The following is a 25,829-nucleotide window of genomic DNA, read 5'->3' as shown; positions in this document are numbered from 1 at the left end:
TACTATAAGGAGGAAAAATTAATTATATAAGGGGCATGAATCAGGATTTTTGTCCCCTGATGTGGCTAATGTCTGGGGGTGCAGAGTGAAAAACTGGAGAGTAAAGTAGTTTTTTTCTGCAAGGTCATGCCCCTTTTTGGCACATGTAAATGTCTTTAAATTGCCCATGGGGGTGGGTGCAATTTTTACTGTTCGCACTGGGAGCAAAATTGCCTAGAGAAACAGCCCACCTATCATGATCCCTCATGTGTATGAAATAAAGAGCATGTATATAAACTCCTTTTCCCCTCTTGCCGAGTCCCTACAGATTTGCACCAAAACTGCCTCACTAGACTAGACTGCTAGTAATGAATCTGGATTAACATCCTGCTATACTAGACTGCCGTCTGCATGCCAGGAAACAAGCAATTTTAGAAAAAATATGACCTCTTTGGCGCTCTTTCAGTCATGTTGGATGATATATTCACACTGTTACTGTTTGGAGCCATTACATCTGGAGGGAGCGATTTGGATGTTTCTGGAAATTACTCACCATACATGCTGCTAATCCAGAGGATTGTTGTCTATTTGTATTGAATTTATTGTTTGTGTCGCTTGATTTGATTAAAAACTGTACTTCACTATGAGAGAATTTTCTCTGATTTATGTGAAAAATTCCGGAGAGTAAAGCCCCCACACACTGTGCGATTTGGGCTCTATTTCACCCAATTCGGATGGATCAGGTCCTGAAATCAGCCCAAAACGCATGTGTAGACATCCCGGCGACCCAATGCGTGGTCCCATGTGCATTGGATCAGAGTCGGGAGGGGGACGCAGAGAAGCGGTGGGCAGGGGATGCCGCATGCTAACCAGAGATGCGGGCAAGGGAAGCTGGGCAGCAGGGCGGCAGACAAAGAGGCGGTGGTTGGCGGAAGCTGATGAGCCAAAGAGAGGAACAGAGAGCCAGGCAGGAGGAGTAGGGAGCCAAACTGCAAGAAAAAAAATGAAAAAAACAAATACAAATGAATGGGCAGCCAGTGATTGGCTGAGAGCTCTCTCAGCCAATCAGTGGCTCCCCATTCCTTTGTATGACCTTTTTTTTTTTCTTGCAGCTTGGCTCCTGGCATCCCCCGCCCTCCAACTCTGTGTCTGTCACCCCCCTGCTACCTCTGCTTGCAGTTTCCCAGGAGTTGCATGGGATAAATCACATACAAAACTTGGCACCTCAAGTGCCTAATCATGTGTGACCCCTCCAGGGGAGCTGCTTGGACAATTAGGTCTGACTTGTATAGGGGACTTAACAGTGTGCATATATCACCCAACCTGACTGAAAAAGTGCAAAGAGGTCATATTCTCCAAAAAAAAGATTTTTTTTTTCACAGCATTCCCTTCAGGGCCACATCTATTGTTCTTAGAGCTCACTAACTTGTCTGCTCAGTCTCTCTTCCTCTGTCATGGTGCCGTGCACTATTCCACTGATTGGGACGATCACTTGAGAGGATAAATTGTCCCTTTTCGTACCCTTTCTCTTGCTAGTATTAGTTAAGCATCTTTTGAAGGTAACCTGTGTACTCTGGTACTTCCATGTTTGACAGGTACATTTTTCTGCCATCCTACAGTATGCGCAATTATTATAATGCCTTTTCAGCGTAAGGATGACACCTGTGGTGTATTCATTACCTGTCTTACCTTTGTACCCGATAATGCTGTTATTAAAGTTTTTTTAAAGAAAAAAACTAATAATTTAGATCTTTAGCCTAATTTGTCTCTTAATGCAATTTAGAGATGGTTCCAGCCCAGATAATTAATCTATCATAAGAAATGATATTAGTATAACTGTTACTCCATCTATACTTATTGCCAGGTATTGTTTTGAGATGAAGTTTAACATGTGAGAAAGCTGTCATCCATAGTATAACCTGATATGGTTTATTCTTTTTTATATTAACCCTTTGAGTGACAACATCTGTCTGAGAGATGTTCAAAATATCCGCTAACATTTGTTATATAAATTCAAATAAAAAATGTTGTGTTAAAAAAGACTATGGCCCTTATTCTGGTTGGTGCGGTAATATCCGCGTGCGTTCGTGCCGCCGATGTTTTGTGTCTGCGCATGTGCAGAGGTGTCTCTGCGCATGTACGAGCGGGGCTTACGGCCAAATCCCGCATGAAATGTGAACACTCCGAAAAAGGGGGTGGAGAGGGGCGTGAAGGGCTATTTGGGCTCATTACCATATGCATATGCCCCGCGTTTCATGGGCGTTCTCATGCAAACGCTGGGCGTACGTATGGTAATGCAGTCGTGACGCACGTGTAGGGGGCGGACATATGACATCGCCGGATGTCAGCTGCCTGCCCAGATCCCTGCTTTTGCACGGAAAAATGTCCGTGTGGTCTGAGGTTGCGGGAGCTGGTGGACCACTCGGTCCTGCATTTGATGGTCTGCGACCATCGAATGATGGGGGAGGTTCCCTGAGATGGAGGAGGCGTATTCCATGAAAAATACACATGCGGTCCGTTCGGCCAGCTTCTTACCGCGTACGGACGGAGTTGGCGATCCATATGGAAGGCGGGGTTTCGCACGCACGGTCCTGGCCGCAAATTTGGATTCGGCCGCACCGATCAGAATAAGGGCCCATATTTCCTATATAAGGTAAACATTACAGGTCATGATGATGAATAAAAACTTTGCTTGGCAAATTTCACACCTTTTTTGAAAAATTCACTTGGCATGCAAAGGGTTAAGCTACAGTAATTTAACATAACTTGATTGTGTTGCAACAATGTCAAAATGATTAAACATGGAAGTACTGTAAGATAGCTGGTTAGTTTCCTATGAGATCTTTATATCATGCATTCTTTATTTAAGCGCTAAAATGATTACCAAAAATCTGACATTTTCATATACAGCAGACTAGTGTATTAATCACTATGCTCAACCATATATAATTCATTTCTTAAGCAAATGTTCCATTTCAATGGACTTTGTTGTGTAATATCTGGGAAACCATTGGGCATATTGCAGCCACCTGCAATCCTTACAGTGGATTAACCCTGACCATTGGTTTGATTTGAAAACGAGTGGTTGTTAATATATTGTGTGCAAGCGTATCTACATAAGCCAGAAGTGTCAGAATATCTAGCACTGTATGTCTCCGAGGCATACATTATTCTGATAGGTGCAGCATATAACAAATTGCTGTCACTACCATGGAGACATACATTTGTACTGTGGTATATTCCTTGGAATTGTGTCAGGGGTTGTGGCAAGACGGCTGCTTTCCTTACGGCAGAGTAACCTTTATATATTCCTAGCTATTAGTAGTCCTTTCACGTTGCTTTTTCCATTAAGATAAGACAGCAAACGAGTAGTCCAGTCAAGTGCTATATATATATATATATATATATATATATATATATATATATATATATATATATATATACACACACACATATGTATACATATATATATATATATATATATATATATATATATATATATATATATATATATATATATATATATATATATATACACACACACACACACTGGGGAAAAATTTGACCACGTATTAATACATGCAAGGTGCAAGGAAGGATTACTATTTATATATTAATTTCTACATTACACTAGTTAAGGTTTTAGATTAAACCACACTAATGTACGGTACGGTAGGTTTGAAAACGGAAATCAACATATTTGCAGATTTTAACCCTTTTGAGTGAAAATTTGTCAAAATAGGTGTTTTTTTAATTTAACAAATAACAAATGTGAGCAATGCTGGCACTCAAAGGGTTAATGTACGATATAACTGGGCACTTTTAGTTATTAAGAAAATGTTTTAGGTTCCAAGGGATACGGTCATTAGGTCTACAGTAACTAGGTCGACAATCATTGGGTCGACACCACTAGGTCGACATGCAGCAAGGTCGACATGGGTTAAGGTCGACATGGGTCAAGTTCGACATGGATCTAGGTCGAAATGGGTCTAGGTTGACATGACATTAGGTCGACACTAGAGTTAGGTGGACATGGGCTAGGTCGACAGTCAAAAGGTCGACATGGGGTCTTTCACTGTTTTTTGAGCTGACATGTGCCGACAGGCGGTATTTCATGCCCTACCATCCACTAGGGCGTGGTGGGAGAATAAAATATTGTGCCGAGTGTAGCAAGGCACCGTGCCCTAACGCTAATGTCGACCTAATGTCATGTCGACCTAGCCCCATGTCGGCCTAGATCCATGTAGACCATGACCCATGTCGACCTTAACCCATGTTGACCTTGCTGCATGTCAACGCTACACTCGGCACAATATTTTATTCTCCCACCACGCCCTAGTGGATGGTAGGGCATGAAATACCGCCTGTCGGCACGTGTCGGCTCAAAAAACAGTGAAAACCCCTATGTCGACATTTTGACTGTCGACCTAGCCCATGTCGACCTAACGCTAATGTTGACCTAATGTCCTGTCGACCTGGCCCCACGTCGACCTAGATCCATGTCGACCATGACCCATGTCGACCTTAACCCATGTCGACCTTGCTGCATGTCAACCTAGTGGTGTCGACCCAATGCTTGTCGACTTAGTTATGGTCGACTAAACGATTCCAACCCGGTTCCAATGTGCTCAGTTCAGGCATGTCCAAACTGTGGCCCTCCAGCTGTTATGAAACTACACATAAGAAAGGGGGATTGTTACTATGCACAAGCAGTCACAAATAATTGAACAAAGAACGGAAACAAATAAACTCTCTTTGCTGGGGCACTACTTATTTTTTATTTATCAAAAAGATTAGTTAAAATATTTTATTAGAATTAGATAAAATGACATACAAAACATATAACATTCAAGAACAGACAGTGTATAACTTTTTCACTCCCACTCCATACGATTGTTAGGGCTGTGGAATGTAGGTTTCAGTGAATTTGTTAAAGGATAACCGTGCTGGCGAAAAATATTTATTATATATACAGTGAAGGTAGTAATCTACCAATTTCAAAAGTCGAGATGTCCCTACCGTCTGATCTATAATATTACAAAAATGTAACACATAATTTTGCTACTTATGAGTGAAAGGAGAAGAGTTCACCTATAGGGACAAGCATGACTTACTTGGCATAAATTATAAGTTTAATAAAGAGTATATAGGGATAGCACAGGTAAGAAAAGTTTTAGAGTACTTGGCACAGAAACTGAAACTACACATCCCAGCATGCCTTGCCATACTTTTAGCTCTCCCTAATAGCATAACTGTGGAAAGGCATGATGGGACTTGTAGTTTCACAACAGCTGGAGGGCCATAGTTTGGGCATGCATGCCCTAAGCCAGGGGTCTTCAACCTTTAAGACCGAGTGGGCCACATAAAAAAATTAAACGAAGCCCGAGGGCCGCTAAGTTATACTGAGGTGTTTTAACTATTAAAACTATTTAAAAATGCAGCCAGCTCACCTCACCCCCCACCCCATGTTCAGCAAACCATTTAAAAATGCAGCCAGCTCACCTCACCCCCAACCCCATGTTCAGCAAACCATTTAAAAATGCAGCCAGCTCACCTCACCCACAACCCCATCTTCAGCAAAACATATCTAAATGCAGCCAGCTCACCTCACACCCCCCCAAAACATTTCTAAATGCAGCCAGCTCACCTCACACCCCCACCAAAACATTTCTAAATTTCAGCCAGCCAGCTCACCTCACCCCCACCCCCACATCCAACAAACCATTTCTAAATACAGCCAGCTCACCCTCTCCTGAGGCACCTGCCTTAGTGTCCCTTGCAGAGGGCTGCTGCTGCTGGCGGCGTCTGTCTTTGCTGTCTTAACAGCTAAGGAGCAGGCAGGGACAGGTGCGCGGTGTCAGGAAGTAGACAATATGCATGTCCATGCACAGTCCCACCCGCCCCAGCCTCAACCTCACCCAGCAGCATCCTCCGCTACGTCCCACTGCTAAGAGGACAGCGCGGAAGGATTTTTTTTTTTCATTCAGCACGCCAATCATTTTAATAATGCTATTCACTGGCGGGCCAGGAAAAACAAGTCGGCGGGCCACTCGTGGCCCGCGGGCCACGGGTTGAAGACCCCTGCCCTAAGCAGATTCACTTTGTCAACTTTAAATTAGTTATTTGGAATCTATTTTCTAATCCCTGCAACTCTGTGAGATGCGGCTACTCTTCAGTATCACAATAGCAGTTTCAAATGTTATATACATCATCTATAGCATTGTTAAATAAGTTTTATTTTATTAACATATGGCTCCTCAAATATGTCGTCCTACTAAAGGCTTTATTTTAATTATTATCTCAGTGTGTTCAAAAATTGCAGAACAATTTTGCTCTTACAGTAAGTTAGTCGTAAAAGGAACCTACTGTACACTCAAGGAGATGAGCATTCTGAGTGATGCTGGATCTACGTGGATAGTAAAGTATGAAAAAGTCCCAAAAATAGTAAAAAAAAAAACTGTGAAAAACTAATTTCAACCTTTTGTCAATTTTAAACTGTAGACATTGCATGTCAATGAGCACTGGTGCCTATAGATCACAAGTGAAATCAAATCATCATTACAAAAACATTAATGTAAATAAAGTGACATGTTTTCTAACTATCAGACACTGGAGATGCATCACAAGAAAGGAAGAGAGAAGAAACACAGGTGGGAGAGAGAGTCTGTCATATATCATGCATCCATAATGAAGAGTTATTGTGCAGTTACCATTCAGGTCATCCGGGGTAATGTGTTGATGCACTGACTGTATTTTTAGTCTGTGCGGCTCACTCTTATTTTTGTAAATTTCTAAGTTTCTAATAGTGTCTAAGGGGAGTATTCAATTATTTTTTACTCCATGTGCAGGATTCGCTGCACATTCGCAGGGTTCAGTAGGGCTGCAGCATTCGCTGGCAAATTTTAACGCTGGCAAATTTTAACCCCTGCTGCCGCAGGGAGCCGGGTGACGGAGGCAGGCAGGGAGATGTAAGCCTCCCTGCCTGTCCCAGAATTTGTGGGGGAGGGCTCCCGGGGCTCAGGCAGCAGAGGCTGCCCTCCGGGAATGCTGGCACGGGACAGGGGTAGGCAAGGGTAGGGAACCGCTCCTCTGGTCCCGCAGGTAACAAGCCGGGACCAGAGTGAAGTGAATAAATGAATATTTAATGAGCGTCTCCCGGCTCCTGGCCCCCTGCTGGTGAAAGTGTAAAAAAAAAAATGTTTAAAAAAAATAAATAAAAATTAAATATATATTAATGTGCTTGAATAAAAATAGCATGCCCCTTCACAGAGAAAAAAATCTGATTTTTTTACACCAAAAAAAACACAAAAGACCTTTATTTTAAAAGATCACTTTACAGTTCACCTTAAAAAGATGTTGAATGCAACATGGTGAATCATGGAAAAAATCAGGGAGAAAGCAATTCGCCATCCTAGCATTGAATACACTCTCGGCGAATCCCAGTGAAAACCCCATTGAAATACACCAGCGAATTGCAGCGAGCATGAAACGGAGAACTGGCCGGCATTCACTGTTCGCTTTCGACAAACAGTAAACATTGAATAGGGTGAATCATATTTTCAGTGAAAAAAATTCACCACAAGGAGTGAAAACAGCCCGATTTGCCGAAAAAACGGTGAATCGGGAGCATTGAATACTGCCCTAAGTTTTCTGCTGAATGTCCTGTCATTATACATGTGCCCACCTGCCACAGTGGCGAAATACTGTACAATTTAATTATACAAAAGGAAGGAAATAAGGTGGCCTCGTATAAATTTGCCTGATATGCTTATATACGCTTATATACGCATATATACGCACCCCCACTCCCCCCTTCACCAGCAGCTGTGACTTGCATATCTGCTGACAACCCCTGCGACTTGCTGATGGCACATCTTGGGGCAGTATTCAATGTCCCTAATCGCGATGTGCAGCGAATCCTTTTCACACAGGAGAGCCAGCAGGGGACCGGGTATTCATTGCACCCGATCGTGCATATGTAATGATCGGGAGCAGTGAATATATGAATATCTAATGAGCGGCTCTCTGCTCCCGGACCCCTGCTGGCTACTATGTGTAAAAAAATATATATTTTTTTAAATTAAATATATAATTATGTGCATATGCATAAAAATAGCATGCCCCTTCACAGAATAAAATTCCTGATTTTTTGACACCAAATGTAAAACAACAACAACTTTATTTTAAAAGTTCACTTTCCACTTCTCTATGAAAAGATGGTTATTTGCTACACGGCGACACACGGCGAAAATCACTTAGAAAGACGGCGAGAAGTGCACGTTGAATAGGGTGATTCACTTTCTGACCCAAAAAATCACCTTCCAACGTGAAAATAGCACAAATTCGCTGTGAAACAGGGCGAATTATCCTCATTGAATACTGCCCTTGGAGAATAAAGATTCCTTATTGCCTATTTGTGGCGATAAGAAACCTGGCTGTAGATGATAATAGAGAGATCCGTAAGAGTTTTTTTCTTATGTAAGATACAGGGGGTTATTCTAGTCCATTCTTTCTGACAAAATCCTTCTTAGATGGACAAAACCATGTGCACTGCGGGTGGGGCAGATGTAACTTCTGCAGAGAGAATTAGATTTGGGTGGGGTTTTTCTTCAAAGTGAGATCTATATTGCAGTGTAAAATCATGCAGTCAGTATTTTCCCTGCACAGAAACAAAATAACTCACCCAAATCTAATTCTCTCTGCACATGTTACATCTGCCCCCCTGCAGTGCACATGGTTTTGTCCATCTAAGAAGGATTTTGTCAGAAAGAATGAACTAGAATAAACCCCAAAGTGCCAGACAATCAGCTTCTGCTTTACATTTAACAGTCTGTGCTTAGTCTGCTCTCAGTGCTTTCATCATAAAACAGCAAAAACTATAGCTCATTTTATATATATATATCACATATTCCAAGACTCTTCAGCATAGTTGCCTACCCTCCTGCATTCTGCAGGAGACTCCCTGAAATAACAGCAATCTCCCTCTCTCCCTCATTAGTCTAGCAATCTCCCTCATTTCACTTAGCTCACATTACACTGTTCCATTTTTTGGTGAAAAAGGAATGAGAGAAAGATACATTTACATAGAATCATCAGCACCATTTCCCAGCACTTTACCAAGTATAGTATCTCTTACTAATTGCTTTGGGGCTCATCTACATTTGGATCTGTAATTTTAAAGGATTCCTCTCCATTGTAGCAGTACACACCCACTCCTCTAGGTGCCACGTTCACAATCTCTTTTCACAATTTCTCCATATATGAAACTAGACACGCCGTTTGGGTGGAGCATGACACGCCCCCTCAATGGGGCGTTGTGCACAATTCTACTACCAACTATAATCTCCCTGAAACTAGTTTTCAAAAGTAGGCAAGTATGCTCTTCAGCAAAGGGGTTTTGCAAGTCTGCAGTGACTAGCAATTCTCTATGAAATTCTCTATGAAATGACACCGGAGAGATCGGTCCTAGGTCAGCAACCCCCTCAGTCTGTCTTTTTTAGTACCCCTCTCACAGTTGGAGCCCAGTATTCACTGCTAGCAACTGATCCTATGCATGCCTCACAACTACTGTATATAATGACTGATATGTATTTCATGGCTGCCACACCAGAGGGCGCCATTTCTTCTCCTCAACTGTTATTCATTATACCTGGGTTAAAACCAGGACCCTTGGAGAGACTCAGCAGCTGTCATACTACATACTGTGTATCAAAAACCTGTAGTGTAACTTCTTAAAACATATATATTATAGATACTAACTCGAAGCAAAAGCTTTATCGTGTGGTACCCCTTCCACAGTGTCTTTTTATATGGTACGAGTCTCTGCTTTTTGTGCCTTGGAGATTTACTCCTTCTAAAAAAAAAAATATTGTTGATTAATGCACCTTGAAGCTCTCTGTTTTCATCTATTTATCTCTCTCTCTCTCTCTCTCTCTTTCTCTCTCTCTCTCTCTCTCTCTCTCTATATATATATATATATATATATAAATAAAAACACACACACACTCCTCCAGATAGATGTCCGGCACTCCAATGTTGGAAAAATCCTACTAATAACCTGGTGCCCTCCAGAATGGGCCGACTGGTCCTTCTGTATTCAAAAAATTCAGGAGGCACTCACGGGTTCCATAAACAACAAAGTGATTTAATCCAGGTCCTGGATTAAATCACTTTGTTGTTTATGGAACCCGTGAGTGCCGTCTGAATTTTTAGTATATATATATATATATATATAATTATAAAAAAAATACATTTACATTCAGTAGGCCCTGCAAAGCATGCAAGTGCTGATGCCAATCAATAGTAATGTGATATAAAACACTAATACCCCTTTCACACAGAAAAATCCCAAAAACCCAGGTATTTCCTGGATACAAAAACCCGGGTACAACTAGGCAGCAAGGGGCTGACCCCCTTTCACACAGGAGCAAAAACCCGGGTATTTCCCGTGTCGACCCCTTTCACACAGAAGCCGGATTTTTCCTGCAAAACTCTGTGTGTCATAAGAAAAGGACAGTTTTAAAGGCACACAGAGATGAGGTCATCAAAAGTGGGAGGTGTCTGCTCACTGGATTGCATTAAACATGGCTGACAAGTTGCAGAACACCCTCACTATTAACCTAAATACTATGACACAGTAGAAAAACAAGGACACATTGGTTGTATGTTTGAAAGAACTGGTTTTATTTTTCACAAAATGTGTTTTATGCAGTTCACTTTAAATATAAAATGTTTTCAAATATAAATCTTTAGTGGTCATAAATATCCTTACAACACTGAAACGACATTGAACTATTGCAACACGAGGTACAATATGTATTTAGCATAGGTATACTATCAGTGGTGGGTGAATAGGTTGTGCTGCCATCCAAGCTGGTATAGTATAGGGGAGACACACACCTAGTCCGACTGTCCAGCAGCCACACATTTTCATCCGGCACTGTATATATAGATAAACACTTGTATTTGCAATTTTTGGTACCTGTAGGGCACAGGTCTTCAACCTGTGGCCCTTCAGATGTTGTGGAACTACATGTCCCCGCATGCCCTGAGTTTTTTTGCCATCCAACTATAGGAAAAAATGTGGCAATGCATGGTGGGACATGTAGTTTCACAACATCTGGAGGGCCACAGGTTGAAGACCTGTGCTGTAGGGCAATTCTAAACACTCTGGCTCCTGCCGGGCAGTGAAAACCCGCACGGCCAGGAATCTGTGCCGCACACAGCAGTTTACAATGATGGGATCCGGCTGAAACCAGGCGGGCTGGGTGAATGGTCACATCTGTGCCCATTATTAACTACGGTGTGTGTCACGGCTTCCTGGCCGTGCGGGGTTTCGCCATCCGACAGGAGTCGGAGTGTGTGAAATAGCCCTTAGTACACCCAAAAAAAATATAAATATATAAATATAAGCCCCAAACAGGGAATTTTTTTATTGCCTTAAAGATAAAGAAGAAGGCACACTGTGTACACATTATAGATTATGTTCAGCCACATATCTAAAGTATACTCTATTTGTACACATTTAAATAAAAAAAAGTTTGAGAACTTTGATTCAGCTCCAAACTGAAGAACCAAATGAGCTTTTTTGAGGCTCATAAACTAAAGAACCATAATACTCTACTGTGTGCATCAAAATGGAACACAGCATTTAAAGGCCCTTGTAAGTGCCACTTTTTAACCAAGAAAAATTGAACGAGGCCAGAAAAAATAGAAATAGAACAACCATATAGCAACATTACTACAAATGCCTGTAGGCAGTGCTGATTACAGTGCTAACAGGAGTGTTATGATTACTAGCATTCACTGAATCATCAGCATAATTTTTCACATTGCCATATTGCCTACTACATCCTGTGCCATTGACAGTATCATGCACTGTCTCCTGTGGACTGGTATTGGCATGTGGCCTACTTGGCTGTGTGGCATGTGAAAAATTATTGCCCATGTTTTCAGTATAACTACGCCCTTGGCCCTGCACAGTAGTTTGGCTTGAATTTGAAGGCATAAATGTATGGCCTCTGTGTGGTGGATTACAATAATCACCCTCAGCGTACGGACTACACAGCTTGTAAGGGTGCGGATTCTGTAATGTAGACACCATATTGGAAAGGAAGGTCATCTGTGCATCACGATTTTCACGCGCTATGCGTTCGTGCAGACCCACCAACTGTGTGAGAAAGGAATCTTGCAACTGTCTCTCGTTGTCAAAGAAGCGCTGTAGTCGGGCATCCTCTTGAGTTTGAAATTCAAGATCGGACTCTCGGAGATGATCTACCAGGATTCTTGACATTGAGCGCGTAGCAAGCTCCATCTTTGACGGTTTTTTCTTCCTTGCAGGTACATCAAATACTAAAAAAAAGGAAAAATCATTACAATCCAATAGCGCCATGCCAGTATATATATATATATATATATATATATATATATATACACTACTACTACTGGTTCCCACAATACCCCTCTCCAGGGCACACCACATGTGTGCTGTAGTAGTGGGTGCGTGGTTGTTACCTGTGTTACTGTGGGACTACAGGTCCCAGCAAGCCTGCAACACATGCTGATACTTGGGAGAACCACAGGTACTAGCATGTGGGGCATTAAAGGCCTGCTGATACCTATAGCCCCCTGTACATCTATTAAAATAGATACACAAACAATACTTGAAAAACTTACTGTTACGACGCAACGTTGGGGTCTCAGTCTGTGCAGGAGCGGGTGTCCCAGATGGGGTAATGGTGCTGGCTCCACTGTCGTCAACCTCAGCCTCTATTGGATCAATTGTGTCCTCCATGGCAGCAATAGGATCAGGGATGCTGTTGTCTATGCTGTCTTCCAACTCCATTATAGGTGGGCAAGATGGGCTGCATTCTGGAGTTATGCTCCGTGATGAAGCTGCACTGGATGATGATATGGCAACAGGGTTCACCAGGGCAGAATTGCCAAAGACCTCGTTACATTGGTCGAAGTAAACCCATTCCATCCTCCCAGCACCACTTTTCCTCCTGTTGTTGTCACAAACTTTGTTGTAATACCTGCGCAGAGCTTTTAGTTTGTTGACCACCTGCTGCTGGGTGCGCACAATGCCCCTTGAAGTGAGGACCTTGGCAATATTGGTGTAGACTACAGCGTCCTTCACTGTGCCAGTAATCTGTTTGCGGATTTCTTCCTCCCCTCTGACACTGAGCAGCTCACGGATCTCCTCATCTTTCCAGTGCGCCATGTCCTCTGCCACGTGCGCTCAGCCAATCAGGGAAGCTGTAAAGATCAGCCAATCACGCAGCACCATGCTGCACAGCCAATGAACATGATTTTTCAATAGTCGGGAGAAAAACACGGGTCGGGACCTTTCACACAGCCGCAGACACGTGTCTGACACGGGAAAAACCCAGGTAAATTACTGGGTCGAAGTCCCGGAACTTTAGACCCGTGTTGACCCTTTCAGACAGAAGAAAAACCTGTGTCGACACGGCAAGAGCAGGGAAATTACCGGGTCTTTTTTTCTGTCTGAAAGGGGTATAATACCCCTTTTACACCGCCGCAAAAACCTAGGTTTAAAAGGGGTCCATTTACACAGGACTCCTACCCAGGTCCTGACCATGGTGGAACATAGGCAGGACCTGGGTAGAGGCCGGTATAAAGGGTCCCAGCATGGGCTGGGACATCCGAGTAGGATGGGGCAGTCAGGGGGGCAGCAGCCCAGGAGCCGCTGCTGGGGGAAGTACTGGCAGTGACAGGCGTCTGGCTGGGCAGTGCGAGTCCTGCCAGTGAGAAATGCAGCGGCAGTGGCTCCCGAGCCCCCAGCATCAGTGCTCCAGGCAGGCCCGGCAACAGGGGGGCAAAAGGACACCGAGGATCATAGGGGATCAGGCTTACAAAATATGTGCTGCAGTATTTGCCTGTTGATCACCGCAAATGCTGTTGTGGCTGTCCCCGGTGATATGGAGCTTGTGCCGGGGATTACAATTGCTGTGTACTGAGCTGCCAGGTTTACCGTTGTTGATGTGTGAGAGGGGGGAGCCCGCTGTGGCTGCATGCTGTCCGGCCATCTGCCCACCCAGGCTTATACATTTTTAGTGCTACAGCCGCACTTGTCAGCTGGAGACACTCTCGGCTGGGCAATGAACTCCCCCTGGGCAACGAACATGTAATCCCCCTTGGCAACAACTATGTAATGGCAATGAGGCTATGAGCATGTAACCCCCTATGGCAACGGGCATGTAATTCCCCCTGGCAACAAGCATGGAATCCATGGCAACGCCTGGCATCCATAGCGAAAAGCAGGGCAGACCCAGGTTCAGTGTAAACAGCGCAGACCCAGGTTCAGTGTAAACAACGCAGACCTGGGTCTGACCCAGGTTGAACTGCTGGGTAAATGGGATATGAAGCTGGGTCCGACCCTGGATAATTCCGTGTTCCAGGGATTTTGGTGTAAAAGGGCTATAATATAATGCACATATCTGCACTGTTTAAAGCTCTAAAAATGTTATTTAAATGATAATTGTGTTTTTTAACTAGTATATATATTGTTTATTAACTCATGGAGTTTTTAATAAGCCAATGGACTTTGAGTCTGGAACACAGGTTTCATACACACAGTACACTTGCATTTGTCAGAAGTCTATGGTCGTTAACACATAGGACACATATTCTATGCAGGTACTGTACTGTACACAGATCGTTTTACTCATTAAAGATCATGTCCAAAAGTATGAGACCACTGTGTAATATTTTACATTTTATGACTAACAAAACATAATTTACAATGTTAGCAACAATATGGCAGCTAGGAAATAAGTTACTGGCACATTCCACAACGCCTTATCCAGCAAACACATGTTTTTTTGTTGGACAATAAGATTCAAGGTGTAGAAAAGGTTAATATTCTCCTTTATCACTTTGAGGTAGGGAGAAAGTGTTGCTCTCACTACAAAAGAACTAAATTACTGCATGTCCTCAGAAGTGGTGGAGTGCAACTTTTCACTGGAACAATGGCGTCCAGGGGTTTTGATGTATCATTTATACAGAGTCAGTAGCCTTAACTGCTGATTTACCTCTCTGTATAGGTGGAAAACTATGTTTACAGAAAACACTATTAGGGCAATGAATTATTTGTTGTTTAATACTTAATATTGTTTTTAAAAATATACACGTTCTACATATGTGACTGTTTCACCCACCAACACTAGGGGGCCACAGCACTCCTGCAATATCTGCAATAGGCTTCTTATTCCTTCCATGCCTCTAATATACTTCATGTTCTATTGCAGGGGTGTCAAACTCAAATTCATCGGGGGCCGCATCAGCAGTTTGGTCACCCTCAAAGGGCCGGTTGTATCTGTAGGACTATGTGTCCACTCTTTATTATCATAATAGTGTCCTTCATACAAGTATGTCCCAATTAATACCACTGTAACTCAGCAGTAGCATTTCCCTCCTGCTATTGCTGTGAACTGCAGTGCATTAGGGCACACGCTGCCTGCACAGGGGGGCAGCACTCAGTCTTAGGGCATATGTCTGCTTATTATCATGGGACACAGCAATTAATGATGGGCTGCAATGTGCCAGTGCAAACACACACATAGGCAGAGAGTTTGACACTAACCCGCTCTGATGCGTCCACTCTAGTCTGCGCTGCTCCACCACCAAGGACACAGCTGCGCTCTCACACAGGCGCATTTCCCCCTCCCTCCTGTGATTAGCGCTCCTCGCACTATCTATCCAGGAGTGGGGGGCAGCGTGCTCCCGGTCACTGTGCAGTGCACACTCAGCAGTAAGTGACCTGGAGCGCACAGCAGCAGCAGCACCATTCACCACGACGGACCTGCTCTTTCCTCTCTCTGGCTCCTATACAGCAGGTGGGAGCGGAGGAGGGGTTGACGACCAGCGGCACTGCGCTAGAGGGCAGACATTCTCTGGCTTGTAGGCTGCCGCGCATGTGCTGAAGAGGCGGCTTTCTTGTTAAAAAAAAAAATTCGAGAATAAAAGGTGAAGGCTGGCGGCGGCTGCGCGGGCCACATGAAGAGGTCTGGCGGGCCAAATCCATACATACAGTATGGCATATATACTATACAGGCAGCCTGCTTAGTCCCTAACATAACTCAAATAAATAAACAAGAAACACAAGGAAATCTCAAAAAAACTTCCAGTTGATAATCATGAAATTACATAACATTCTTCTTCAATTTCAGTGATATTTTGTAAAAAACTTCAGATGAAAAAAACACTCTTTATCATCCTAGAAGCACATATTTTGTAAAAAACTTCAGATGAAAAAAACACTCTTTATCATCCTAGAAGTACTGAAAGTACAGTATACACTACGTTTTCATTTGCTAATTATATATTGTGAAGATAACTACACTTTATATTCTTAAGGATATCAGTAATAATCCAGAAGAATGTTAAATATGGTTCATTATATTGTTGGAAAGTTGGAAAAGATAAATATATGCATTAATTTGTGTTCAGAAAAACATACAGTACAGAAATGGTTGCAGTTATCACTTTTGCCAGTAGTGGGCACTGTTCTACCACTTTTCAGTCCTGAAATACAATGAAGGAAAGATGATGCAATGAAGTAAAGAGAAAGGACTGTTTTGTCTTAAACTTGGTGAAAATTTAAATCTTTTAAACAAACTATATGATGTATTTGCTATTTATCTTGTAAATACAGGATAGATTACAAAAGCACAAATGTTAAATTAGAATTGCCACATTTTGCTACAAAACGGAGACCTCTAACACCCTGCACTCTACAATAAAGGTGCTGGATGATGCTCCGATAGTCGGGTTTCTGACGCTCATTAGTCCGACATCGGGATCCCGATTGACAGGGACTATATTCCCTAGCGGGGGTCCACAAATCCCATAGAGGTTAGAGGATACAGAAATGCGGTAAAAACCCGATAACGGGGTTTTTACCGCATTTCTGTGTTAGAGAATCGCCCCCAAGGTGCGTACACTCTAGACAGTATATGAGATGATATATATAACAATATATTTCTGCGTATTGTCTAGTGTTTACATACGATGTGTGCTCACGCGGATCATTAGTGATGTTCTCCGTCATCTGTACATGTAGAACCACAGAGGATATCACAGCATAATCCCTGCATTTACACTTTTAGTAACTTTGGTAACAATATCACTGGGTACACATATCAGATAATACAGTATGTACAGTATGTACCCAGCTGTACATGCATGGTTACCACCAACTACACCAACTATTATTTCCTTTCTGCACACATCATGCCTGCATGCCAAAAATCAGACATTTACTTGAAAAATGCCATTTTGATAAAGAGCTAAAAAAATATTTCACTAGTTTACAAGATAATAAAAGATTTATTGGAATACATGGAGACACTGGTTTTAATGATGGGAATTGCCTCATACTTTGGTGCCAGAAGCAGAAAATTATGTGCACACAAATCTAAACCTTTTGTGATCAACCACTGATATCTGACAAGAAGCTTTCATTGTAATATATTGGTACAGTCCAGTAAATACTGCTTAGATAAAAAGTGCTGTACAGTATATTCATCAGTAGACGGTTTCTTCATTTACCAATGTAATGTGCTGTCCAGATTCTTATCACACAAAGATCTTTTTTTTCTTAATTGTATTAGCTGTGGGGAAATGGCTTACAGAGTCGGCAGGGGTGCAACAGGCTGTTTCTCTTTTTGGAATGTTAAGGGCATACTTGCCTACTTTTGAAAACTAGTTTCAGGGAGATTATAGTTGGTAATCGAATTTTGCAAAGTGCCCCATTGAGGGGGCGTGTCATGCTCCACCTAAATAGCATGTCTAGTTCCATATATGGGCCCTTATTCTGGTTGGTGCGGCCGGAGCCGCACACGGTGCTCCGGCCGCACAAACCAATCCCCGCCCACGAGACGGATCGCCACGGCCGTCCGTACACGGACGGCTGGCGATCCGCATAAAAATGGTGGGGTGTACGCCTCCACCATGGTGGGAGCTGCCCCCTGCATTCGATGGTCGTCGACCATCGAAGGCAGGGCCGCACGCCACAGCAGCTCCCGCAAGCTGAGACCACACGGACAATCGTCCGTGTGATAGCTTGTATGGGGGCTGAGAGCTGACATCCGGCGACGTCAGCTTTCCGCCCCCATCAGTGGCGTCATACCCTGATTAGCATGCATACGCCCCGCGTTTGCATGGGAACGCCCATGAAACGCGGGGCGTATACATAGGGAAATGAGGGTATGAAGCCCCTCACGCCCCTATACGCCCCCTTTGCGGCGGACGAAATACGTCTGCGGCGAATGGGGCTGCACATGCGCAGATTGACCTCTGCGCATGTGCAGACTAAAAACATCGGCGGTACGGCCGCACGCGGGCCGTACCGTCCGATTCAGAATAAGGGCCATGGAGAGATTGTGAATGTGTCACCTAGAAGCGTGGGTGTGTACTGCTACATCTGAGATGAACCTTGTAAAATGACATATCGAAATGTAGATGAGCCCAAAGCAGTTAGTAAGAGCTACCATACTTGCTAAAGTGCTGGGTGCAGATGATTCACTGTAAATGTATCTATCTCTCATTCCTTTTTTCCCCAAAAATGTAACAGTGTAATGTGGGCTAGGTAAAATGAGGGAGATTGCTAGACTAATGAGGGAGAGAGACAGATCACACGTCAATAGTTACTCAATGAAAAAAACAAGACAGAATGGAGTAGTCCTAATCAGTTTAAGAAAGTATATTTCTCATTAATTAGGATTAAAGATCTCAGCATATAGGGTGCTGGGCATGCTGGGATCATTTGTTTCACACCTACAGTAGTCGCAGGCCTCCATGGCTCACACGACTCCCTCCATCATTCTCGTTCAACTTCCCCCGTTCATATTGACCTTCCATCACCACGTGCTACAGAATTTCTGTTTGAACTGCCGCCATCCTGTATGTCATTCTGAAGCAGCCATAGCGTTATAGCCATGAGTCTCACACTACAACCGACCTCACGTTATGGCTGCAATCACCTGCCCTCCTTCTCCACTCAGGCAATGCCCTTCCCTCCTCCTCTTTGTAGTATTGATAGCTGAACATATCCCCATTTTTTTCCACACTGACAACTGGGCTCTGGTACCAGATGCATTATGTAAATAGTGCCTCCTTTCAGATTAACAACCCACAAGGTGCAGCAGCTGGGAAATAAAGGTGGGCCGGACTGTCCTTTTACTTGCTGAAGAAAATTAAATGTGAGGCCCCCATTGGGGTCTCAGTTTAATTCTTTGTCCATTGTTGTGCCTCACAATTGCACTGGAGATGGCATTGTCATTAATCATTAACATGCTCTATTAATAAGATCTATTAACACTCATTTATAATTATCCTCCAATAACAATCCTTACTCAACCCCCTATTATTCTCCATACGCTCGCTATTCATTATTGACATCATCCTCGCACACCCAGTCATGCTACTTCCCCAAATTTACTCACAGGCGTACTGATCTTACACCATTCACCAGTTACCCTCTGAGTTCTTCCATGCCACTGCTGAGCCCTGTGCCCACTCCTGCTTAACCAAAGAGCAAGTGATCTGTCATCAATGCTCCACAGACCAAGTTTCATTTAGAGCTCCAGATTGCTGGCAGCTCTCAAAACCTGACCCTTATCAAAAGGCCATGTTACTATTGATGCTAATTTTGAAAAGCAGCGAATTAGATCATCTGCATCATTTGTATGTATAAGTTAAACTGTAAACATAATCAGCGACAGAAGGAAGACCGTATGCTACAGTATTTTAAAATATCTTTTGAAGGGTAAAATGCAAACTCACAAGATGTTCTGTGTAGTTATTTATAAAGGAAGGACTGTTTTATATGAAGCTATCCAACATCACACTCATTCAGCCTTCTTGTTTTGTCACCATATACTGTATAATGGCAATTCACAGTTGTATATTCTATATTTCATATATGGCCATCTCCTACAGCTGTTTCATCTGCACTGTTTTAAGCAGTTTGAAGTGATAAGTGCTATTTGCTCTACTCAAATCAAACTCCAAGCCTTCGGGTGTATAATATTCATGGGGCCGGGTGTATGCGGAGATCTGCAGAAGCGGTCACTAAAAATGAACATTCTAATGATTTCAACCACATTTTTATGACTATATCTGAGCATATATCTTTGGGGCAGTACGGATGGTGTAATGGTTAGCATTACTGCCTCACAGCACTGAGGTCATGGGCTCGATTCCTACCATGGCCCTAACTGTGCGGAGTTTGCAGGGACGTGCGGTGAGGGAAACCGCTGAAGAGTCCCTGGCAAGTGCCAGAGCCAGATATGCACACAATATATGAGCCATGGGGTACATGCTAGCATTATGCAAATGTGCAGCAGTATACACTGCTGGAGATTTTCTGAGTTTTGATAAGAGATGCACAGAAAAGGTAGCCAGGTGAGGCACTGCCTCACCTGCCATAGACTTTTTACTCCAGAGTTTTGACTATAAAAATTATTAGAATAATAAAAATAAGATTTTTTTATATATATTCTTTGTACTTTTGACATACTTTATAAATTCAAAACTCTGGCTTATACACTAGTATGACAAGAAAGGCTGTGTCTCACCTGCCTCACACCACCACACGCCACTGGGAGTTTGTATACCACACGCCACTGGGAGTTTGTATATTCTCCCCGTACTTGCGTGGGTTTTCTCCGGGTACTCCGGTTTCCTCCCACAATCCAAAAATATACTGGTAGGCTAATTGGCTCCCAACAAAAAATTAACCCTAGAATTTCTGTGTGTGCATGTACATGTGGTAGGGAATATAGATTGTAAGCTCCACTGGGGCAGGGACTGATGTGAATGTTTAAAATATTCTCTGTAAAGTGCTATGTAATAAGTATGCGCTATATAAGAAACTGCTGATAAATAAATAAATATATCATGATATGTAAAAATGTACTTACTATATTAATATTATAATTGCTGACAATACATATTTTTGGCCTAACTACTATTGTACATAAACGTATGCACTATTTTTTAAATAATTGACATTGAGCTGTAACTACATCGCAGAGAACTTTTGGATATTTTGCAGTTAAGTCTGTTCTGACCATGCCTACAGCTTACTCCATTTATGGGACACAAGATAGGGAGGAAAAGAAAAAGCTTGAGACTAACAGTTAAATTTACTAAGTGGCCGTCTATGCTCAGAAGTTTTGTTATTTTGTCAACTTGAAACAGGGTCACCGAAAAAGGGGTGGGTAAAAAGTGCTGCGAAAACGGCACAGCAATGCCCCCAACTTGCTGAGGCCTGCCAATCCTTATGGAGGCATTTGCTTGAAGGAATGGAGGCTAAACAAAATGAAAAAACATTCCTTCCAAATTAACACACTTCTGTAAAACTGTGCATGCAAAATACTGTATGTAGGAATCATAGGCGAATCTAGAATTATGGTAATGGGTGGTCCCAGATCTAGACAAAACAATAGGGGGACCTTTGCGCGGCGCAGCCGCGCGTCAAAAAGGGGAAGGAGGCGTGGTATCACAAAAGGGGTGTGGTATTACACTTTAGACCATACACAGTAATGCGATTACACATTTTAGCAAACTCTGTAATACCCATTACACATAAAGCCACACGCCGTAATGCCAATTACACATAAGGCCACACACACCATAATGCCCATTACACATTGTGCCACACATCATGATGCCCATTACTTACTATATAACAAACTGTAATGCCCATTACATATTTGCCACATAAGTGCTGCTTACCTACGTGCTCATTGCTAGGGGGTTCTTGCTTGATGGCACACCATAGTTCCCATTACACAGGATGCCGCACACCATAATACCCATTACACATGATGCCGCACACCATAGTACCCATTACACATGATGCCGCGCACCATAGTACCCATTACACATGATGCTGCACACATAATGTCCCTTACACTTGATGCTGCACACATATTGCCGCTTACACATGATGCTGCACACCTTAATGCCCCTTACACATTAAGCCACACATTATGTGTAATGCTCCCACATACCGCCACTTGTAATGTCCCTTAAGCAATGCCCGCAAAAGTGCCACTTACTGTAAATTTTTATATATGAGCCTTCGCTGCTGCTGCAGGGAGAGATGGAGAGCGGTGCAGCTGCTTCTATGGCTGGAGGAGCAGAGCGCAGAGCACGCTCCCACTCCCCTCCTGGTGTCCCCTCTAGCCGAGTGGACATGTGAAATATTGTGCGCTCTGTTGTTGTGCGTGATGTCGGGGGAGCAAGCCGGGCGCCGGCACCACATGATTAAAGGGAGGGCGGGCTGAGGTGAAAGCGGGGAGAAGAATTGGAGCGGAAGCTGCAGGGGTGACAGTCATTGACAGCTGGGCAGAGAGCAGGGGGCTGCCCGGCTGTATTCAGAGCACTGCAGGTCACTGCTGTTTGAAAGAATACTCCTTTCACAACAGAAAATGCAGGGATTTACCCGGGAATATTGTCCCAGGATCATGCAGGGACATTCCCAGGCTGACCCCTTATACACCAGCCTAGTCCCTTCTTTTTCTGGTGTGAGGGGGAGAGACAATCACTCCCCTCTCATTACCCCCCTTTAACCAACCAGCTATATCTTCGGAACCAACTGACCCATTTACATGAGACCAGTATCATATTGAAGAACTTTTGAGTTGGTTTCGAATGATTTTGGTCCCGTGAAACTGGGCTGTTTGGTTCCAGAGAAATCTGCCCTCAAAGAACATAAACAGTCATGAAATTACATTTAAGAAATGAAAAAAACGTTTTAACCTCAACAATATCCCTGGAACCAATTAACCCATATGGATCCAGCCTGGTATCAGATTGAAGGCCCAGCGATTTGGGTTCGACTGAGATCAACCTGGAGCTTCAGTGATGCCGAAGGGGGAACTGGCAGCCGTTGAACTGGGTGGGGGTCGGAATTAGCAGGTCCAATGTTATCCTATAGGGAAAAAGCTTTGGCTGGCAGTATCTCTGGTTCCCAGGGGGCTAGAGACACGGGTGGTCCTGTGCACCCCCAGACCACTCCCTAGATTCGCCTATGGTAGGAATATACAAAGGCATAATCGCTCTAATAGCAGTGCAGCGGCAATAAGACCAGCAGTGTATGGTGACCACATCCGAAACTAGAGTTTAAAGAACTTGACTGAATACTGTCTCTGCATTTATTTCAGGTGGAGGAATGTTGCTCATTATTTCCCTTCCTGCACCATTCTACTGTAGTAGCAGACATGGATGTAGCTATGTGCAAAGTAGTAATGTGTGTGTACATTATAGGGTCCACTGTAGGTGCAGTAAGGTAGACTTGAGCAGGACTAGGGTCAGCCATTGACCATCTATGATTCGATTGCGTTACCTTTGATGGAGATGTCCAATGGTTTAAATTTGTGGCAGAGGTGAGATGGTGCAAACCACTGCTGGTTCAACCAGAATTTTTTAACCTGTGATAATATTGACCAGAATATTAATGTATATTGTAACAAGATCAAATACACTGTGATAACATATATTGAATAAAAATATGTTAAATCATTTAAATGTACTCGTTAAAAAAAAACACAACAATTATTAATTTGAATCTTTAACTGTGGGTAACTTAAGGTGTCCATACACTGAGGCGATTTGGTCAGTTTTCGGGCGATTGCGACCAATCGGCCCATTAAATCGGACCAAATCGCTCCCTGACATGCAGCCGGATCCGATGCGCGGCTCCGTGCGCATCGGACCCGACCAGGTGGTCAGACCGGCTGGCCGTCCGACCACCCGTTCTGTGACCTCCCTCCAGGCAGCGAGGAGGGTGGGAAGCAGGGAGGCATGCGATCCATCACAATGGATCACATGCGTCCTTGCCGCCGGGAAGGTCCCGGCGGCTTGCAGGCTATCGGGTGTCTGAACACTACTGCTGAGAGACGTCGCAGCAGTGTATGGGCACCTTTAGTTTATACCATGTTGTATGTAAAGATCTACTTTTATTACCAGGCATAAAACCATATTGCAGTATCACAGGCAAATGCAGGGGGGTTTCCGATTGTCCGGAAACCCCCTCTCCTTTTGGCAAGTGCCTAAAATTATTACAAAAATAGCAATATTCTGCAGTATAAGGGACAGAGGAGAGCTGCTGCACATGCCCAGTGGTAGCAGCTGCTAACAAATTTCCTGTTTGTGTGGATTTGAGTCCCCCATCAGTGAAGTAAACCAGAGAGCAGCTACCAGGAAGAAGAGACAGGAGACTTACCATAAGGTGGGAGAATGTGAGCTTAGAAAGTGCAGTACTAGTTCCATTATGTTTGTGTATTTATTATAATGGTACATTTAACCTTTTCTTGCCCACTCATTTATATTATTCAAATGTTTGATACAGCCAATACTATAGACCATCTATAGGGTTAGATATTAATACTGTATTGCACCCAGTATCCAGTGTATAAAAAGACCAATGTGTACATTAATGTCCTCTACCCTTTGCCAGGCGGGGGGGTGCTCCGGTGCTCGGGGGGGGTTGGCAGGGGGTGGCAGGGGTGATGCCGGTGCTGCTAAGTGTGCTGGGTGATGCGGCGGAAGGCCGCTGCATCATTCCATGGGAGTGTGGTCGGGTGATGCGGTGCCACTCACCTCCATCTGGGGGGGGGGACCTGCTGCAAACATCTGCCATCCAGTGGCCGACGCCCTAGGCAAATGCCTAGAGCTGCCTAGTGGTGGCACCGGCCCTGCCTCTACCGCTCCCCCAGACTACCGCATTGCTCCAATGTTGCACAGAGTGAGAAATTGTGGACTGAATTTGGAAACCTCCCTCTAGAAATCCTGTGTTTGCCACTGAGTATGTCCTAACTGTAAATTTCATGGGCATTGAGCACAGACAAATTCTGAGCGGTTTATTTACTAAGATGAGAGTTCTATTGAAGATGGGATGTTGCCCACAGCAACCAATCAGAATTTACTTCTTATTTATTTAGCACCTTCTAGAAGATACTAGAAATAATCTTATTGGTTGCCCATAGCAACATTGCATCTTCAATCGAAATCCATCTTATTAAATAAACTGCATAGACTGCATATTTATTAGAGCACTCCCACACTGTAAGCTTTAGCTCACCTTGGACATGTTTGTGATTATAATTTAATTACTGTTTTTCAGATGAATATGGAAAATAAATGTTAATAGTTTCCTATGAATTTGGCCTTCAACAGGATAAAAGGATGATTTTCTGAATCGAGAAAAGCATATTTCATACAAGACTCTGGTTTTCTGTTTCATCATCCTAGTGTCTCATGTCAATAATAATTAGTGTACATTGTGATTCACAGAATAGACGGTTCTCTATGTAAAAGCAATAAAGATATTTTGTCTGTCTGAGTTAATGGCACTTAAAAATTTGCGGGGAAATTAAGGATAGGATAGGAAGGATTAGCGATTATGCTAAAATCATTAGAATAGTTGTTTGCTGAGATTAAGTAAAGGGTTATTTAAAGTTCACTTTCAAGATCAAATAAAAGAAACATGTTCTTGAGTTATGAGTAACGCAATGCCAGCACTAGACATGGAGTGAATTAAACATCCTCCATTTGTGTGTCACATTGAGTACATGTGACTCGGAGAACCAATAGGGGCACAGGTCTGGACAGGTTGACTGAATTAACAGTGCAGGAAGAGGAGGAGACTTCCTCTTCTTCCTGCTGAATTCCCCGCCCTCCCTTCCCTTTGTTAATGGGGGTGGTGGTTTTTCTTTAATCGCGTTAGCTGATAGGCGGGAAAGAACGGCAGATTTAGTCAATTAGTTCACTCTACGTGTTATTGTTGATAATTTATTGGCCTGTTTTTACGGTGCTCT

General features: G+C 43.3%; 2 protein-coding genes across 2 annotated transcripts in view; both read right to left on the bottom strand.

Annotated features, from left to right (window-relative positions):
* The window catches only part of FGF14 (fibroblast growth factor 14), a 509,370-nt gene that overhangs the window by 208,329 nt on the left and 275,212 nt on the right, over positions 1 to 25,829 (bottom strand). The window lies entirely within an intron of this gene.
* On the bottom strand, positions 11,508 to 13,430 carry LOC146059045 (uncharacterized). The gene is made up of 2 exons (XM_083171189.1): positions 12,655 to 13,430; positions 11,508 to 12,330 (listed from the first exon to the last, which is right to left on the bottom strand). The coding sequence occupies exons 1-2, from the start codon at positions 13,199 to 13,201 to the stop codon at positions 11,720 to 11,722; spliced, it is 1,158 nt and encodes a 385-aa protein (XP_083027315.1). The 5' UTR covers positions 13,202 to 13,430; the 3' UTR covers positions 11,508 to 11,719.

This window comes from Crinia signifera, chromosome 2, assembly GCF_055691185.1.
Source record: "Crinia signifera chromosome 2, ASM5569118v1, whole genome shotgun sequence".
Lineage (NCBI taxonomy): Eukaryota > Metazoa > Chordata > Amphibia > Anura > Myobatrachidae > Crinia > Crinia signifera.
Note: the sequence above shows the minus strand (reverse complement) of the source record. Positions and strands in the feature narration are given on the sequence as shown.

Coding starts and splice junctions, on each gene's coding strand:
- LOC146059045 (XM_083171189.1), bottom strand. CDS start 13,201: ATGGCGCACTGGAAAGATGAGGAGATCCGTGAGCTGCTCAGTGTCAGA. Junction 12,331..12,654: donor CCCAACGTTGCGTCGTAACA/GTAAGTTTTTCA, acceptor CCTTTTTTTTAG/TATTTGATGTACCTGCAAGG.